The sequence below is a fragment of the Anser brachyrhynchus genome (genome assembly GCF_964034855.1).
Source record: "Anser brachyrhynchus genome assembly, chromosome: 7".
NCBI classification, from domain to species: Eukaryota; Metazoa; Chordata; class Aves; order Anseriformes; family Anatidae; genus Anser; species Anser brachyrhynchus.
The window spans coordinates 11690756-11708966 of record NC_137701.1 but is presented as its reverse complement, the minus strand read 5'-3'; the positions used below and the strand labels follow the sequence as shown (position 1 = coordinate 11708966).

At 54.4% G+C, this 18211-nt stretch overlaps 2 protein-coding genes across 20 annotated transcripts in view; both read right to left on the bottom strand.

Annotated features, from left to right (window-relative positions):
• Window positions 1-186: 186 nt before the first annotated feature.
• On the bottom strand, window positions 187-14301 carry LOC308198195 (maestro heat-like repeat-containing protein family member 7). 3 transcript variants are annotated; one of them, XM_080600188.1, is made up of 13 exons: window positions 10553-14301; window positions 10227-10375; window positions 9734-9881; window positions 4797-4984; window positions 4569-4706; window positions 3866-3980; window positions 3404-3541; window positions 2956-3132; window positions 2563-2718; window positions 2215-2316; window positions 1036-1138; window positions 861-920; window positions 187-550 (listed from the first exon to the last, which is right to left on the bottom strand). In XM_080600188.1, exons 1-13 carry the CDS (start codon window positions 10598-10600, stop codon window positions 366-368), a joined length of 1707 nt encoding a protein of 568 aa, XP_080456314.1. In that variant the 5' UTR covers window positions 10601-14301; the 3' UTR covers window positions 187-365. The 3 variants fall into 3 exon arrangements, with proteins under 3 accessions (XP_080456314.1, XP_080456313.1, XP_080456315.1); XM_080600187.1 differs by lacking the exons at window positions 187-550; window positions 861-920; window positions 1036-1138 and having other exon boundaries at window positions 1177-2316; XM_080600189.1 differs by lacking the exons at window positions 187-550; window positions 861-920; window positions 1036-1138; window positions 10553-14301 and having other exon boundaries at window positions 1177-2316; window positions 9070-10353.
• Window positions 14302-14451: 150 nt separating this feature from the next.
• TRPM8 (transient receptor potential cation channel subfamily M member 8) overlaps window positions 14452-18211 on the bottom strand; it is a gene marked incomplete at its 5' end in the record, with an annotated part of 141129 nt that continues 137369 nt past the window's right edge. For all 17 annotated transcript variants that reach the window (XM_080600185.1, XM_080600173.1, XM_080600171.1 and 14 more), the window contains one exon: window positions 14452-15223. The remainder of the gene's footprint in view (window positions 15224-18211) is intronic.

The following is an 18211-nucleotide window of genomic DNA, read 5'->3' as shown; positions in this document are numbered from 1 at the left end:
TTTAAAGCCCCACCAATGAGCCCTGCTCCTCAATATTATTCAGATCAACCTGCAAACCTTCCTACCTACTGCCCACAGACACCTGGGAAGGCAGGGAAGTCCCTAAGGGGACACACCTGCTAGCCCAAGCAGGGACTTGTTGCCCAGGTGAGCACATTTTGTCACCTGGCTGCTCCAGACACGCACGGGTGTGTTTAGAGGGTATATACAGGCACTGGTGTGCTCCAGTGTGGTGGGTGCCGGGAAACACGCCCAGGAGGAGAAACCAGAAAAACATGAGACAAAGGCGTAGTTAGCGATGTTTATGAAATAATTTTGTATACTAGTTTATTGATTTAATTTGTATTACTCGTTTATTGGCTAGTTCAGCACCACCAGCAGCTGCCTAGCCAAGAGGGCATCCTCTGCCATGCCTTATGGAACTGGGTGTACACTGTGTGCTTTCCAAATGTGGAGTTACGCCTTCTTTCCACAGCCCGTAGAATTAAAATGTTCTGAACCGCCAGGCTGGAGATGGTTGCACTGGGGTCGTCCGTCATGGGTTCAAGGGCTAGGAAAGAGGAACAGATACAACTTATGAGCCTGTGTCTGTTGTGACCCCAGGAACCGCTGCTGCTGGGGCCAGCGCCACCCGGCTCTTCCCATGGCCAGGCAAGAGCAGGGGGCAATGAGACCAGCAGGAAGGGGCTGGCCCTGAGTGCTTCACAAGCCCCTGGAATCTCTCTCTCTTCTGCCCACACCACCCCTCTCCCGCACAGGCCACAGAGCCCCTCCTTGCCAGGACAGGGGTTGCAGCTCCCAGCCCAGGCTCTTTCCCCCTCCCCACCAGCCCCCACCTACACCCCGCCGCCCTCACTCACCCTCACAGATGATCTGGAGCTTCTCCTCGCGCCAGTCCATCATGTGCCGCCCGAGGAGCCCTAGGCACACACAGCCCATCACAAACCCTACCCCAGCCTGCCCCAGGCCCTGCTGGCCTGGCCACGCACCCACCCCTCCCCCTGGGCAGAGAGGGACCCCAAGGCTCTAGCTTACCAAGGAACCTGACTGCCGCCAATCGCACGAACTCGTGTGGGCTGTTCAGGTAGCGTAGGCCCTGGTTCAGGTAGAGTTTTGTTATCCGGCCGCTTTCCTTGGCCTGCAGAGAGCAGAAGGCACAATATGGGCATGGGGCTGGTGCAGGAGACACAGGACTGGCTGGAGTGGGTTAACGTGGCAAGGTTTTGGCAGCAGGGTGGCCATAGGGATGGCTTCTGCAAGAAGAATCCAGAAGTTGCCCCATGTTAGGTAAGGGCCCCACTGCTGGCCAGAGTCGAGCCAGTAAGCGATGTTGTTTGCACCTTTGTGAGGGCATACTTAAGAAAGGGATGGACCCTGTGGTACGGACCCATATGTGGAGCAGTTATTGAAGAGCTGCTGCCTGTGGGAAGCCCACGCAGGATCAGTTTGGGAAGGACGGCGTCCTGTGGGAGGGACCCCACGGGGAGCAGGGGCAGAGAGTGACTGAGAAGGAGCAGCAGAGACGAAGTGCCATAGACTGACCGCAGCACCCATTCCCCTGTTCCCCTGTGCCACTTGGGGAGAGGAGGTGGAAGAGGGTGGATGGAGGAAAGGTGCTTTTGGTTTCTTTCCTTTGTTTCTCACTTCTCTAGCTTGTTAGTAATAGGCAATAAATCTTACTATCTCCCTACTCTGAATCTGTTTTGCCTGTCACGATAATTGTTGAGCGATCTCCCCGTCCTTATCTCAACCCCAGAGCTCTGTGCATCATATTTTCTCCCCCTTCCCCTTTGAGGAAGAGGAGTGAGAGAGTGGCTGTGGTGGGGCTTGGCTGCTTTTACCCGAGTAAAACCACCACACTGGCCTCCCCTGCTGGGACACCCCCAACACCCAGCTGGCAGCCGGCTGGTGCTGGGGCCGGGCTCTGCAGGGAGCAGGGGACAGGGTGCTCCCCAGAGGGCTGAGGTGCCACTCTGATGCCCATTCCCTGCTGGGCCAGGGACCCGTCAGCATTCCCAGGCTCCAGAAGTGAGAGGAGCCTGGAGAAGAGACTTTGGAGCTGCGTGCCCGAGGAGAGGCAGCGTGTGCGCAGTGCAGGCTGGCGGCTCCAGGCTGCAGCCATGGGCAGGGGCACAGCTGCCTGCCCTGCACACTGGGCGCAGGGGAGCTGGGGGCCTGTCCAGACCAGGGCTGGGGCTTCGGGGCTGTCCTTACCAGGTACTCGCCAGCCCTCCATTTCTTTCTTGCCTTCAGCATTCTCTTGAGCTTCTCCTTTTTCAGGAACTTGGCAGCAAAAGTCAAGGTTTTCAGAGCAGCCTGCAGAGCAACAGAGATAGAGAGATGCCACCACCGCCCAGGAGACAGGACCTGTGTCCACTGCTCCGTCCCTCTGGGCAGGCAGAAGCATGGCAGGCAGAGGAAAGTGGGGGGTGGCCTGGGCACGCAGGGAGGGGGCTCTGCGCCCTCCTGCAGCCCTTGCTCTGGGTGCTCAGTCCCACCCAGGGGTGTTCTCCTACAGGGCATCGCCCTCCCAAAACAACCGGTCGGGCTAGAAATCCTCACCTCAGCCACTTCCTCAACATCGTCGTCCAGGTGGCAGAGCAGTGGGATCAGGCACTTTCGCACTTCGGACCTCACATGCCGTTTTTCGATCGGCTCTGTGAAGTCCATCACGTCCATGTAGAGCTGGATGGCCAACAACCGCACGGTGGCGTCCCGCTGGTGGGAAGGAAGAGGGAAAGCCATCAGTGCTGGCTGCTCCAGCCCCACCTGGGCAAGGGTCTGAAAATCCGTCTGCGGGGCACACGGCTTCCCGACAGCGCCCAGCACTCACAGGGCATCGGACACACAAAGTCCCCTGCCCATGGGGGCACGTGCCAACGGGGAGCACACCACAGCCTCCGCCCCATGCACCAGCCCACAAAGATGCCAGTCAGGCCCCATCCCGTGCCTTACATGTTCAAAGAGTGGCCGCAGATTCACAGCCATCTCCCTGGCGGTGTGTCTGTTGAGCAACCTGTCTATGCACTGGAGAATCCTGATGAGCAAAACCAGGGCTAACATAGCCAAATACTTTTCCTCATGCTTCAGGAGAGCCAAGATGTCTGACAGCAGGTATGCAATTTTCCTTGCCTGTGTGGAACACAGCACCGTGTTGTGAAGCCAAAAAGGCTGCACTGGCAAAAACACTCAGGCTGTTAAAGCCCACGCTGCTTCCTCGGGGCACAGGAGCCACAGGACTGCCCCCGAGGACTCGGACAAAGACATGGGGAGGCAGGAGAGCTGTGAGCAGGTCCCAACAGCTCCCGCTGCTCAGTAAAGCCCAAGCTGCTTGTGTTGCCCAGCACCCCTTGGCCCAGCCCCGTGCTGCCAGCATGGCTTCAAACGGCTGCCCCCTGCTCACCCTCCTGCGTCCATCGCACATCTTCAGGAGGCCTCTGAGCAGCAGATCCAGCATCATCTCGTCCTCACTGTGCAGGTACCTCGGGAGGAGCCTCACAATGTAGTCATCCTGTTCTCTTAGGTCCTCACAGGTCAGCATCTGAAACACACCCAGCAGTGACGGGCAGGCACAGCTGACAGGACCCCCGCACCATGCAGGGATGGATCCAGCCTCTAGTGCAGGGCAGGAGCAGCAGCCCAGGCAGCCTGGGGTTCCCCAGACTTGAACAGTGAGAGCTGGCACGAGGGAGGCACAGAAGACTGCTGGGGACGGGAGTCATCCTGGCAGCAATGGGCCAAGGGGATGAAGCGGAGCCTGCTCCTGTCCCAGCTCCGCTGCCTGGCCTCTGCCCACAGCTGTGGCTACGAGAGGGTGCAGTGGCCAGAAGCAGCTCGGCGAGGCACCTCTTGCCATCAGGCTCACCTCAAGGATGAACGCCATGGCAGCAATCTTCCAGCGGGGTTCTTCCCTGCTGAGACGCCTTTTCATAGCATGCAGGATCCAGAGACGCAGCTCGAATGAGGTAGTTTTCAATTCTCTGGAAGAAGGCAGAAGGCATCGTCAGTGCAGAGCAGGACGGGCAATCCATTCCCCAGACTGACCACCCCCCTCATCCAGCCGCTACGCCACAGGCCAGGCCAGGGCCGCCTTCATGCTCTGCTCCAGCAACCACCAGTAGTTAAGCTCACAGAGGCCTGGTCTTTCCCCAGCACCGCTTGCCAGGAGAAAGACAGTGCCCAGCACCAGCAGGATCCTCTTGGGGTGGAGAGTACTCAAACGGCCTTCGTGCCATGAAGCCTGCCTTTCTGAGGAGACTCCTGGCCCACCCATGGCGGCTTCATGTCCCTTGGACGCTGCCCTCCTCAGGGGAACCCTGCCCTGGTGGGCTGCCCTTGCTGGGGCTGCGTACAGCCAGAGCCCCTCGCTCGGCGCCATTCAGCTCAAGCCTCACGGGAGGGGATGCCGATGCCATGGGAGGTGACTCACAAGCACCGAGGCTTTGGCCCCTTCCAGCCCCAAGAAATGAGCCCCCCACTCCCTACCCCACCTGCAGACGAGGGCGTTGCATGGGGCGCCCCATTGCAGGGGAAAAGCCCGGGGGAAGCAGGAAGACGGTGGCTCTCACCCAGCCAGTAGAGTCAGCCCAAGGTGGTGGACCTCAGGGCTGATGAGTAGTTCCCAGCCCCTCCCACGCTCGAAGGCCGCCAGTTGCTCCAAACAGTCCACACGGGCGAGCAGTCTGGCCATTGTGTACGCTGCAAATCTGCGTGCAAGAACAAAGCTCGGGTCATGCTGGGAGCCCTTGCCCTGGCTCCGGGGCTGTGGGAGGGATGGGGAGACTGCGATGGAGCACCTCTTGGGCTCATGGGGCTCCTTGTCTTCACGCGTGCATTCCCTCCAGAAGGCGTGGACCTCCTCTGGCGTGTGCTGTGTGCTGAAGGAGATTTGGAAGAGCACAGCCAGGAAGAGATGTGGGAAACGCTTCTTCACTGCCAGTACACAGGTGTCCATATTGAGGATCTCCCGCAGCGCCCTGGTTGCCTGAAAGAAACAGCCAAAGACAGTGCTCATTGCTGAGATGTCCCCATGGCACGGCCCCACTGTGGAAGGCTGAGGTTCAAGCGCAGCCCTGGGCCACGGGAGATACTGGTGGAGAGAGCACCCAGCCTGGCTGCCCAGACAGAGCTGAGCCACCAAAGCTCTTTGGGCTCAGCTCTTACTTGTGACAGCGCACAAGCAGCTTCCCCGGGTGTGGAGTGAAGGTATCCCACAGAATCACAGAATCGTCTAGGTTGGAAGAGACCTCTAAGATCATCTAGTCCAACCTCTGTCCTAACACTAAGAAGTCCTACACTAAACCATATCACTAAGCTCTACATCTAAACGTCTTTTAAAGACCTCCAGGGATGGTGACTCAACCACCTCCCTGGGCAGCCCATTCCAATGCCTAACAACCCTTTCAGTAAAGAAGTTCTTCCTAACATCCAACCTAAACCTCCCCTGGCGCAACTTTAGCCCATTCCCCCTCGTCCTGTCACCAGGCACGTGGGAGAACAGACCAACCCCCACCTCTCTACAGCCTCCTTTAAGGTACTTATAGAGAGCGATGAGGTCTCCCCTGAGCCTCCTCTTCTCCAGGCTAAACAAGCCCAGCTCCCTCAGCCGCTCCTCGTAAGACTTTTCTCCAGACCCCTCACCAGCTTGGTCGCCCTTCTCTGGACTCTCTCGAGCATGTCCATGTCCTTCTTGTAGCGAGGGGCCCAAACCTGAACACAGTACTCGAGGTGCGGCCTCACCAGAGCCGAGTACAGGGGCACAATCACCTCCCTAGACCTGCTGGCCACACTGCTTCTTATACAGGCCAGGATGCTGTTGGCCTTCTTGGCCACCTGAGCACACTGCTGGCTCATATTCAGCCGACTATCAACCAGTACTCTCAGGTCCTTCTCGGCCAGGCAGCTTTCCAACCACTCATCTCCCAGCCTGTAGCTCTGCTTGGGGTTGTTACGCCCCAGGTGCAGGACCCGGCACTTGGCCTTGTTGAACTTCATACAGTTGACCTCAGCCCATCGGTCCAGCCTATCCAGATCCTCCTGCAGAGCCTTCCTGCCCTCAAGCAGATCGACACATGCACCTAACTTGGTGTCATCTCCAAACTTACTGAGGGTGCACTCGATCCCCTCATCTAGATCATCGATAAAGATATTGAAGAGGACTGGCCCCAGTACTGAGCCCTGGGGGGCTCCACTAGTGACCGGCCTCCAACTGGATTTGGCTCCATTCACCACAACTCTTTGGGCCCGGCCATCCAGCCAGTTTTTAACCCAACAAAGCGTACGCCAGTCCAAGCCACGAGCAGCCAGTTTCTTGGGGAGAATGTTGTGGGGAACGGTGTCAAAAGCCTTACTGAAGTCAAGGTAGACCACATCCACAGCCTTCCCCTCATCCACCAAGCGCGTCACTTGGTCATAGAAGGAGATCAGGTTCGTCAAGCAGGACCTGCCTTTCATAAACCCATGCTGACTGGGCCTGATCGCCTGCTTGCCCTGCAAGTGCCGCGTGATGACCCTCAAGATAATCTGCTCCATGAGCTTCCGTGGCACTGAGGTCAAACTAACAGGCCTATAGTTCCCCGGGTCTACCCTCCTACCCTTCTTGTAGATGGGCGTCACATTGGCTAGCCGCCAGTCGACTGGGACCTCCCCTGATAGCCAGGACTGCCGATAAATAATGGAAAGCAGCTTGGCCAGCTCCTCCGCCAGTTCGCTCAGTACCCTCAGGTGGATCCCATCCGGCCCCATCGACTTGTGTACATCCAAGTGCTGTAGCAGGTCGCCAACCATTTCCTCATGGATAGCGAGGGCCACATCCTGCTCCCCATCCCCTTCCACCAGCTCAGGGTACCAGGTATCCAGAGAACAACTGGTCTTGCCGCTAAAGACTGAGGCAAAGAAGGCATTGAGCACCTCAGCCTTTTCCTCATCTTTTGTAACTAAGTTTCCCCCCTGCATCCAGTAAAGGATGGAGATTCTCCTTAGTCCTCCTTTTTGTGTTGATGTATTTGTAAAAACGTTTTTTGTTATCTTTAACGGCAGTAGCCAGATTGAGCTCCAGATGAGCTTTGGCCTTTCTAATTTTGTCCCTGCACAGCCTCGCAACATCCTTATAGTCCTCTTGAGTAGCCCGCCCTCTTTTCCAAAGATTATAAACCCTCCTTTTTCTCCTAAGCTCGAGCCACAACTCTCTGCTCAGCCAGGCCGGTCTAGTTCCGCGTCGGCTCGTCTTTGGGCACGTGGGGACAGACTGCTCTTGAGCCATTAAGATTTCCTTCTTAAGGAGTGCCCAGCCTTCCTGGACTCCTTTGCCCTTCAGAACCTCCTCCCAAGGGACTCTGCCAACCAGTGTCCTGAACAGCTCAAAGTCAGCCCTCCAGAAGTCCGAGACAGCGGTTTTACTGGTCCCCTTCCTGACTTTGCCAAGAATAGAGAACTGATCCATTTCGTGGTCACTCTGCCCAAGACAGCTCTCGACCACATCTCCCACCAGTCTGTCACTGTTTGTGAACAGAAGGTCTAGCGGGGCACCTCTCCTGGTAGGCTCTCTAACCAGCTGCGTCAGGAAGCTATCTTCCAGGCTCTCCAGAAACCTCCTAGACTGCTTTCTCTGGGCTGTGTTGTGCTTCTAGGATATGTGTGGGAGGTTGAAGTCCCCCACGAGAACAAGCGCTGACGATTTCGCGGCTTCTGCCAGCTGCCTGTAGAACTCCTCATCCGTCTCCTCATCCTGGTTCGGTGGTCTATAACAGACCCCCACCAGGATGCTTGCCTTGTTGGCCTTCCCTCTGATCCTAACCCGTAGAGACTCAACCTTATCATTCCCAGCCTCAAGTTCCTCAACATCTAAACACTCTCTAATATAGAGAGCCACACCACCACCCCTTCTGTGCTGCCTGTCCCTCCTGAAGAGCCTGTAGCCAGACATTGCAGCACTCCAGTCATGAGAGTGGTCCCACCACGTTTCCGTGATGGCAACCAAGTCATAGCCTTCCCGCTGCACGATGGCTCCTCTTGTTTGTTACCCATGCGGCGTGCATTAGTGTAGATGCACTTCAGTCGGGCCATTGCCTTCTCCCCCGGCTTTGCCATTGTTCCCCCCGGCACAGCTCCAACAAGCTTTCTTTCAGCCCCATCCCCCTTCTTACCTAGTTTAAAGCCCTCTCAATGAGCCCTGCCAGCTCCTGGGCTAGGATCCGTTTTCCCCTTAGAGATAGGGACCCGTCTGCAGCCATCAGGCCGGGTGCCAAGTAAAGTGCCCCATGGTCAAAAAAAACAAAATTTCTGTGTTGGCACCAGCCTCTGAGCCACGTGTTAATCAGGTGGGCTTTTCGTGTCCACTCTGTACCCCTCCCTGCTACTGTAGGGATGGACGAAAACACCACCTGTACTCCCGCTCCATCCACTAACTGTCCCAGTCACCTAAAGTCCCGTTCGATAGCCTTCAGGCTTCTCTCATCAATATTATCACTGCCAGCCTGGACTATCAAAAGGGTAGTAGTCAGAGGGGCGAACCAGGTTGGGAAGCTTTCTGGCAACATCCCTGACCCTGGCCCCAGGGAGGCAGCAGACTTCCCTACGGGTAGGGTCAGGTCGACAAATAGGGCCCTCTGTTCCCCTGAGAAGGGAGTCGCCTACTACAATCACCCTTCTGTCTTTCTTGTGGAGGCAGTCTTGAGGCGTGGAGTCTGCTTCCTTGCCCTAGGTATCCTCCTGGGTAGACTTTCTACCTCGTCCTCGCCCACCGGTCTCTCAAGCTCCAGGGCCTCAAACCTGTTGTGTAAGGGCACCTGGGAAGGTGGGGCCGGTAGGGGGGGGCGTTGCCTGAAAGGTCGAGCAGGGACCTGTCTCCATCCCTCCTCAACTCCTAGGTCGCCTCCCTCTGCCCGACAGCGACAGGGCAGGGGGTCCATACCCATTCGGGGTGTCTCACCCCGGTACCTCTCCTTCAGGCCCTGCAGGGAGTTGCTCCACCAGTCTATCTCCCGCTCACACTCCCTGATAGCCCTCAACCTCTCCACCTCCTCTTTGAGTTCTGCCACCAGGCGGCCCAGGCCACCCACCTGCTCGCACCTCACTCTGCTCTGCCTCCCTCAGATGGCAGCAACAGGCTCAGACACTCCCTGCGCCCAGAGACCTGAACTGCCGCATTGTTGAGCAGGCGGTCAGTCTGTTTGGCCACAGACTTTCTAGAGAGAGCGCTCTGCCTGGTGAAGAGCGTCGCTGCCTAGCTAGCGGTCGACAGCCGTTAAAGCTGTTGTTCTTATGGGCGGGGGGGGAAACTCGGCCCTCTCCGCCCTCCCCGCGCGCACTGCCGCGCTACTCCCTCGTGCCGCGCCGCGCCCTGCTCGCCCGCCCTTTTCGCCGCGCTCCCTGGGGGCCGCTTTTGAACGGCCGGGGCGGGGGCGCTGCTGGCTCCGCCTACGCCTCGTCAGCCTCCCCCGCGGGGGCTGCCGGGTCCTGGCGGCTCCCTGCAGCGGCCTCGATATCGGAAAAAAAGCCCTGCCTGACCGTCCCGGGGGACCGCCTGTGTCCTGCAGCCACACCAGCCTCCCCGTCTCAGCCCCTGCAGCCTCCTGGGCTGCGCCTTGACCCCTAAGCTTGGCCCGTCCCTAAACCTGCCCCAAAGCCAGGTTTGCAGCCCACCATGAGACAGAGAGATGTAGTGATGGGGGGAGGACAGAGAGACATCCAGAGAGGCAACACGGGGCGAGCAAGGCCTCATCCAGAAACTCACCGCCAGGGAATAGACAGCCGTGTTGTCTCTGTCAGTGGTGGACGTCCTGTGCAGGGGCCAGTCCTCCAGCACACGGACCAGCTCGTTCATCACCAGCTTCGAAGTCTCGCCATCGGAGAACATCACACCCCACAGGACCACAGCAGTTCTGCAAGCGCACAACACTCAGTCAGAGGGGTCTCAGCCACTGTGCTGTAGCCTGGGCAACCCGGTGGGGCCAAGCAAGCCACCAGTCCTGCCTCTGCCCCCTGCCCCCCAAAGGCAGCACCCGGCGGGCCTGGCCCTGCAGGCAGCCGAGCTACAGTCCCTTGTGGGGCAGAGAGGGAGTGTGGCGGCAGGCTCTGGGGCTGGTGTGCCAGGGCTGGGAAATGGGGCGATGGAGGGCTCGGCCCCTGCAGAGCATCCTGAAAACTGCCATCTGTCTGGCAGCTGGCGCTGGATGGGCTCGAAAGGCTGGCGGGCCCCGAGCCATCAGGGCAGGCGGGCCCCATACCTGTCACACGATGGGGAGCAGCGCAGCAGGGTCACCACCACGTCGTGGGGGTGCTCCTCAGCCAGAGGCAGGATGCTCTTGGCCAGCCTGTGCTCGGGCCTCCTGACGGATGCGAGCCACTGGTAGATGCTCTTCACCATCTTTGGAACCTGGTAGAAACATGGCTGAGTGGGGTTGCTGCCAGTGTGACCCATTTCCCCTGATCCCACCAAACACTTTTTACCCTCCCACCACCGTGGACTGGCCTAAGTGCATGTGCAGTTGCCACCCAGCTTCAGGCCAGACATGATCCCCGAGGGGCTCAAGCCCCACCACAGGTTACTTACGTGCTCTGAAAGGGAGATGTGGAGTTTCACAAGGCCATGCAACAACATAGCAACCTCTTCTGTGTTGAAGTGGCCTGAGGCTGCTGCCTCCTCGATGGCATTCAGGATGATCTGAGCCTTTGTAGTGGGCTTCAGGTTATCCCCATAGGCCTAAGAGAGAAGGGAGAGCAGGGATGAGAGATGCCACACACCGAGAGCCTTAAGGGCAGTGCTCGGCTGAGCAGGCCCTTCACAAGGTGGTAACGGTGCAGGTACCTTTTCTTTCTTCTCTAGGAAGTCGCGGATGTACTCCAGGGCCAACTCCTGCCACAGCTCCTCCTCCACTGCCTCCTTTGACAGGGCTGCATCTGGATTTGGTGAAGACCACGCACAGACACAGATGAGGGTCTGCCAGAGAGGCTGGGGGACCCAACTGAGTCCCCCACTCCCCGGACAGGGCGACCCCTTAGCCAGGGACTAGCAGGGGCACTGAGCCCCATCCCTCTGCCCGCACATCGGGGCTGGGGGTGTCCAGTAGGTGGGGCATGGTGGGAGTACGGCCATGAGGGAGAGCCCTCCGCCCCACGAGGAGCTTGCTGCCTGAGAGCAGGAGAGGTCCCTTACACAGGATGGCTGCCTGGCACCTTGCCTGTCCTGTGGAGAGGGACCAGTCCCCCTGCCCCTCTCCCTCTAGGGACACCCAGCGGGGCAGGCCCTGGACGGTGCAGGGTCTCCCATAGGCAATGGGAAGTGGCAGAGCTGGTTGGCAGCTCCCGCCCCGCTGGCCAGCATGGCCACTCACCTGCCCATGTTGGCGCCACCACCAGCTCCCTGCCTTGCCGCCGTGACAGCATGAACCTGGCGCTTTCATTGTCCACCTCCTGCCAGGCCTCCATGGGCTGGCTGGGGGGTCTCTCCTCCATCCCAACAAGGCCCTGCCTCAAAGGCTCTTGGCCACAGGGATGGCAAACGCCTTGGTGAAGTGCCACGAACAGGGGCAGCGGGGAATGAGGGCACTGTGTAGGGGGCTCCTCACAGTCCCACTCCCTCCTGTCCTGTCGCGTCACGTCCTCCAGGCAAAGTGAGCTTGCTGCTTGCTGGAAACGTCTATAAATACAGAGGGTCACAAAGGCCTCTGTGACCCGCTGCTACCTCACCTGGGCAGCACCCACATCATGGCGTGTCACAAAGAGCCCTGTGACCTACTGCCTCAAATCCCGTTTCCACAGGCCTCTCGCCACCCTGTCCCCTCACAGCTTCCCACCACTGCAGCTCTCCAAGTCACAGGGCCACCAAGCGGGTAGTGGGAAGGGACCCCTGGGGCTGCCTCCTCACCCCCTTCCCACAGAGGGCCCGGCCCAGCGTTACCAAACTTGAGGTGACAATGCCTGGGCCCTCGACTCCAGACACGCACGGGTGTGTTTAGAGGGTATATACAGGCACTGGTGTGCTCCAGTGTGGTGGGTGCCGGGAAACACGCCCAGAAGGAGAAACCAGAAAAACATGAGACAAAGGGGAAAGAAACAATATTTATGAAATAATTTTGTATATTAGTTTATTGATTGGGGATAGTAAAACCCATTTTGCTCTCACTACAATTGATAACTACTGTCAAGCAGTGAGTATTATTGATGAATATCATGGCTAGTATGTTCTTCATAGTAATGTTTCAGGGACTGCCTTCTGATTGAATAGGCTTATTACCTTTGATCATCTTGGCTTCACGCCCTGCCAGAGAGCGATTCGCAGGCTCCGTTTGAGCTTCAGGGAGGTTTAGTGTAAACCAGTGTACCTGGCTTTATGGCTGCCGTCGCAGAGAACAAGACCTACCACACACATGAAGCTGCAAGAGAGGCACACCACTCAGTAGTTCTGGCAAACTAACTGGCAAGTGGTGGAGCCTTTTTATATTTTTAACAAAAAGCTTCCAACTTCCACTTCCACCCCTCTGTCTCGGAGATCGTTGAGCAGGTTACAGAAGTCTAGCTCCAGGCTTTGTAAGCCTACAGACACAATGGTTTTACGGGCCACTCGCTTATGTCATTCTCAGCAACCAAATTGTTGAACAATGGAAACGTTTCCAAAGATCCTTTTCAAAATGGTCTGTCCACAGCACACTTCCTTCCCCAAAGCAGCCACTTTCTCACTCCATGTTCACACATCACCATCACCTTGATGGGACAGATCTTCTGAGCATTTCTTTCTTCCAAAATAGCTGCCAGGTTTCCTACTCCTGAGAGACCCTCATGCTCACAGAAATGACAGCAAAGCTGGAGCACGTGCCTTTTAGTACAGGAAAACGCCCAACTCACCATTATGTTCCCCAGATCTTTCAAAAGCTTTGGCACAAGATGACCATAGAGCAAACATCTGTGCGGCAAAATAGATGTCCATGGTCACTCCTCATCTCATGACCAAACATTGTAGAGACTCCCCTGCTTAAAGGTTCCAGTTGTGTATGAGCTATGTCAAGGCAGCACTTTGTGGACTCCTGGTTCCAAAACCTCTGTGTGAGGGACCCAGCCAGGCTCCCCCAGACAGGTGCCAGGGACAGGGTGCCAGGGAGCCCCCTGGGCACCTCGGGCCCATGTTGGGCACTCGGGGCTCTGTAGCCATGGGGCCGATTCCTGCTGCTGGTGCAGCAGCCAGGGCTGGGACAAGCTGCTGTAGAGTTTTGGTTTTTCATGCTGTGTCTCAAAGCTACTTTCATCGTTTTACGTAGGAGCACATCACTGTGTCTTCTGGCAAGTACACTACAGGTTTTATACGTGAAAGAAATGCACTGAAAGCACAACTTTCACTTTGATGCATACAAGTGACATTGAAGAAAGTTTCCAGAAAGGAGGCTTATCTTAAGGCTTAACTTATGATGTGAGCTATGTGCCACAGAAATAAGCAAAGGTCTTACTGAGGACTTTGCAATCTTTTTTACAGGAAAGGACTGAAATACTTTATATATAAGTTACTAACACTGCTATTGGCAATGCTCTAGACCCCAGCTTTGGGTAAGGCAAGGCATACAGTAATATTAGGTAATGTGAAATAGTGAAAAATGTGATAATGTGAAATAATGTGAAAAAAAAGAAAAAAAAAAAGCAGTAACCCTTCTGGCAAGGCCTCATCACAGTTTTCCCTGGACAACTTCCATTTTGAACTATGAAGACAGATAGAGCAGCAGCTTCAGTAAACAATGAAGCAGGAGAGGGTCTGGCATGTGTTCTGGGTATGTTAAGAAAAAGAGGTCGGTTTGAAAGATCTCCCTGCGGAACGCACGCATGTACTGGCCTCTTTGGTCAGTCAGCTGCACCTCAGTTGATTGCATCTCAGAAGCAGAAACATTCCCCCAAACATCTATGCTTTGTAGCCCTGTCCTGTCCTGGTTGTCTTCACCTTATGGGCCAACATGCTTTCACAGCACACATGGACTGGAACATAAAACTGCTGTGCACAGAAACAGGCTTTGTACATAGGCTTTGGTTTCTAGCCAGGCAGTACATGGCTCTATTTGCACAAGTCAAGTTGACTAGCCTGGGGAGTGTTCTGCTACCACAGAAGTTCCCTTTCCACCACCACCAACTAGTCACTTGGAGATCTCACATATCATCTGCATAAGCACTCATATATTTTGCCTAACAGCCCTCAGACTAGCTGTAAGTCATGGTGAGGTGTATGGACTAAGATAGCCATTGCCAGCAAAAGGAAAATATCTATGTCTCCCGAATCAAACATGTTGAGAGATTATTCCTAGTCACTGGGGATGAAGATGGATACAATATTTTCCAAGGTATATGCATGCCATTCGGAGTAGTCTTCCTTCAGCTGGTAATGCACCATTTATACCACACAAACCACCACAAGATTCCACTGCTATTTCAAGAAAGACAACAGCAACCTCGCCATAGCAAGCATAAGAAAATGTAAAGCTTGCCAATCTTTGCAATTTTATATCCGTTATACAAACATCTGCAAACAGATGTTTGAAAAAATTAAAACAAATTACAATGCTCCAAGTATAAAAACTATCCCCGTAGAAACAAGCAAAGATAACACACAAGGCCTTTCAAAACTATTTCAATAAGAATTGTATCCCTTCCATGCAAGACTGCAACAGTTGAGCTTCTGCATTGCTGCACAGTTCCAGGTAGAGCAGGAGTAAGTTTACACTGTTCTTGTGAAGTCCAAGGTGTTGGACCAAAGATTATCTTTCCCCAGGGGGATGATGCAGCAATACACTTCATTCTGGCATACCAGCATTACAGGCTTCAGCAGGTCTTACAGACAGACTGTATAATTAACAGGCTAGATTTGGTTACTGCATGAAGAGGGAAGGGAGATTCATTAAGACAAGCAATTAACGTGTAAAGGATTCTCATGAACAAACCCTTTTGAGTGAAATTCAAAAGCAGAGTGAATTTGGCAGCAGCAGCACAGCACTTGGAATTAACAGTACATTTCAACAGAAGCTGATAAGGACTACCGTCTGCCATTGAACATCTGGGGAGATGAAGAAACAGGAAAGCTTGGGTAACCTGGGAGTTCTGACAGGAGAGAAACAGCCTTAATGTTTTAATGTCATCATCCAACAAGCAGAACACGTTGTCTTATTAAAACCAAATAATAATAAAAAAAATCCTATTGTCTCCATTTACTTGGTGGTTTCTGCCGGCTCCAAAATTCTAGATGAATTGGTACCTGGGTGAGCAAAAGAAAAAATTTTAAATTAGAGCTTGCAGCCCAGCACCACGTTTTGTTGTCATCCTGAAGACATCCACTTGGAACCTTGGATGTCTTGCACAACACTTCAGATCAAGGAGCTGTCTGCATTACCTATCCAGAATATCATGTCTTAGCAGAGTAGCAGAGATGCTAGCTGTGAGGAAGTGAAACAACAATCACAGGATCATAGAATATCCCAAGTTGGAAGGAACCCACAAGGATCGTCAAGTCCAACTCCTGGCTCCACACAGGTCTACCCCAAAATTCAGACCTTATGACTGAGAACATAGTCCAAACGTTTCTTAAACTCCGACAGGCTTGGTGCCGTGACTACATCCCTGGGGAGCTTGTTCTAGTGCACGACCACCTTCTCAGTGAAGAACCTTTTTGTTCCAACCTGAACCTCTCCTTTCGCAGCTTGAGTCCATTCCCTCAGGTCCTATCACTGGTCACTAAAGAGAATAGATGGGCACCTGCCCCACTGCTCCCCCTCGTGAGGAAGCTGTAGGCCGCAATGAGGTCCCCCCTCAGCCTCTTCTTTTCCAAGCTGAACGGGCCTAGTGACCTCAGCTGCTCCTTGTACATCTTCCCCTCTAGGCCCTTCACCATCTCCATAGCCCTCCTCTGGACACTCACCAACAGTTTCACGCCCTTTTTGTACTGTGGTGCCCAGAACTGCACACAGTACTCGAGGTGAGGCTGCACCAGCGCAGAGTAGAGCAGGACAATCACTTCCCTCGACCGACTAGCGATGCCGTGCTTGATGCACCCCAGGATACGGTTGGCCCACCTGGCTGCCAGGGCACACTGCTGGCTCATATTCAGCTTGCTGTCAACCACAACCCCCAGATCCCTCTCTGCGGGGCTGCTCCCCAGCGTCTCATCACCCAGTCTGTACGTATAGCCAGGGTTGCCCCATCCCAGGTGCAGGACCCGGCACTTGCTCTTGTTAAACTTCATGCGGTTGGTGATTGCCCAGCACTCCAATCTGTCCAGATCTCTCTGCAAGGCCTTTCCACCCTCAACAGAGTCAACAATTCCTCCCAGTTTAGTATCATCAGCAAACTTACTCAAAACACCTGCTAATCCTACATCCAAATGGTTTATGAAAACATTGAAAAGAACTGGCCCTAAAATGGAGCCTTGGGGGACTGGCCACCAGCCTGATGTAATCCCATTTACTGTAACCCTTTGAGCCCTACCCATCAGCCAATTATTCACCCATTGTATTATGTTTTTATCCAGCTGTATGCTGGACGTTTTGTCCAGTAGGATCCTATGAGAAACTGTATCAAAAGCTTTACTGAAATCCAAAAAAATCACATCAGCTGATTTCCCTTAATCAACTAGATGGGTGATCTTATCATAAAAGGAAATGAAATGTGTTAAATAACACCTACCCCTCTCGTGAACCCATGTTGGCTGGGACCTATGACTGCATTGTCCTCAAGGTGCATTTCAATAACGCCCAGGATAATCTTCTCTGTAATTTTACCAGGCACTGACATGAAACTGACAGGCCTGTAGTTATCAGAGTCTTCTTTCTTGCCGTTCTTGAAAATTGGCACAACATTTGCCAGCTTCCAGTCAATTGGGACCTCTCCAGATTCCCAAGACCATTGAAAAATAACTGAGAGGTCCTGTGATGATGTCAGCCAGCTCCCTGAGCATCCTGGGATGAATCCATCATCAGTGTTGAAGACAGAGGCAAAGAAGGCGTTAAACGTCTCCGCTTTGCCTATGTCCTTCTTTTTGAAGTGACCATCCCCATCAAGCAGTGCACCTATGTTTTCTCTGGACTTCCTTTTACTGTTCACATATTTTAAAAAGCCCTTTTTATTGTCTCCCACAGACCTGGCCAGCTTCAACTCTAATTGGGCTTTGGCAGCACAAATTTTCTCCCTACAAAGACGAACAGCATCCTTGTAGTCGTTCCATGTTGCCTGACCCTCCTTCCAGCAGCCGTACACTTTCTTTTTAAGCCTAAGCTCCACAAGAAGATCCCTGATCAGCCAAGCCAACCTTCTGCCCTGCCTGCATGACTTCCGATATTTTGGAATTGACTGATCTTGTGATTTTACAAGGCAGTCCTTAAAGACTGACCAGCACTGATGGACACTGACGCCTTCAAAACCAGTTTCCCAGGAGACATTGCTAGCTAGTTCCCTGAGCAACCTGAAGTCTGCTCTCCCCATATCCAGGGCTGAAGTTTTGGTGACAGTTTTCCTTCTGTCACCAAAAATTTTAAACTCAACCGTTTCATGGTCACTATGACCAAGATGGCTGCCAACTGCCACATTACCCACAAGACCCTCTCTGTTCTCAAGCAACAGATCTAGGAGGCTCCGCCTGCGCCTCATCAGCCTCCCTTGGGAGGGCTGCCAGGTCCTGGCGGCTCCCTCAGCTGCCTCAAGTGGCCTCAATGCAGGAAAAAAGCCTTGCCTGCCTCGATACCCTGCTCTGCTGCAGCACACGTCTGCCCCGGAGGATTGCCTTGGTGAGTGACTGCAAAATGGCGGCTGCACCCGGTTTCAATGCCCCGCCTGTAGTCCTTCATGGTACACCTTGGACTGCTCTTGAGAATGTCACTGGTATCCATATGAAATAACAGCAGTGCGCAGTAGTCTCTTGGAAATGTCCCAAGTCCCTGGTAGGAACATACCTCTCTTGAAAGTAGTTCAGGTTGGCAAATGGGCGCCTCCGTTCCCCACAGAAGAGACTCCTACTACTATCACTGTCACTGCTTCTTGGTTGGACTGGTCATTCTACAGGGAACAGGCTGAGCTGGCTTTGTCAACACCTGTATCTCCCCAGAGTGACAGGTCTTCTGCAGTCCCCGTATCTACAAAGAGGTTCTGCAAGAGCACCTCAAGCAACAGGGGAAGTCTCTTCCTCCACTAGTCCTTGCCATAGCAAGCTGCCATTCCCTCTGTGTTTTCGGTATCACTCCCTTCTGCGTTGTCT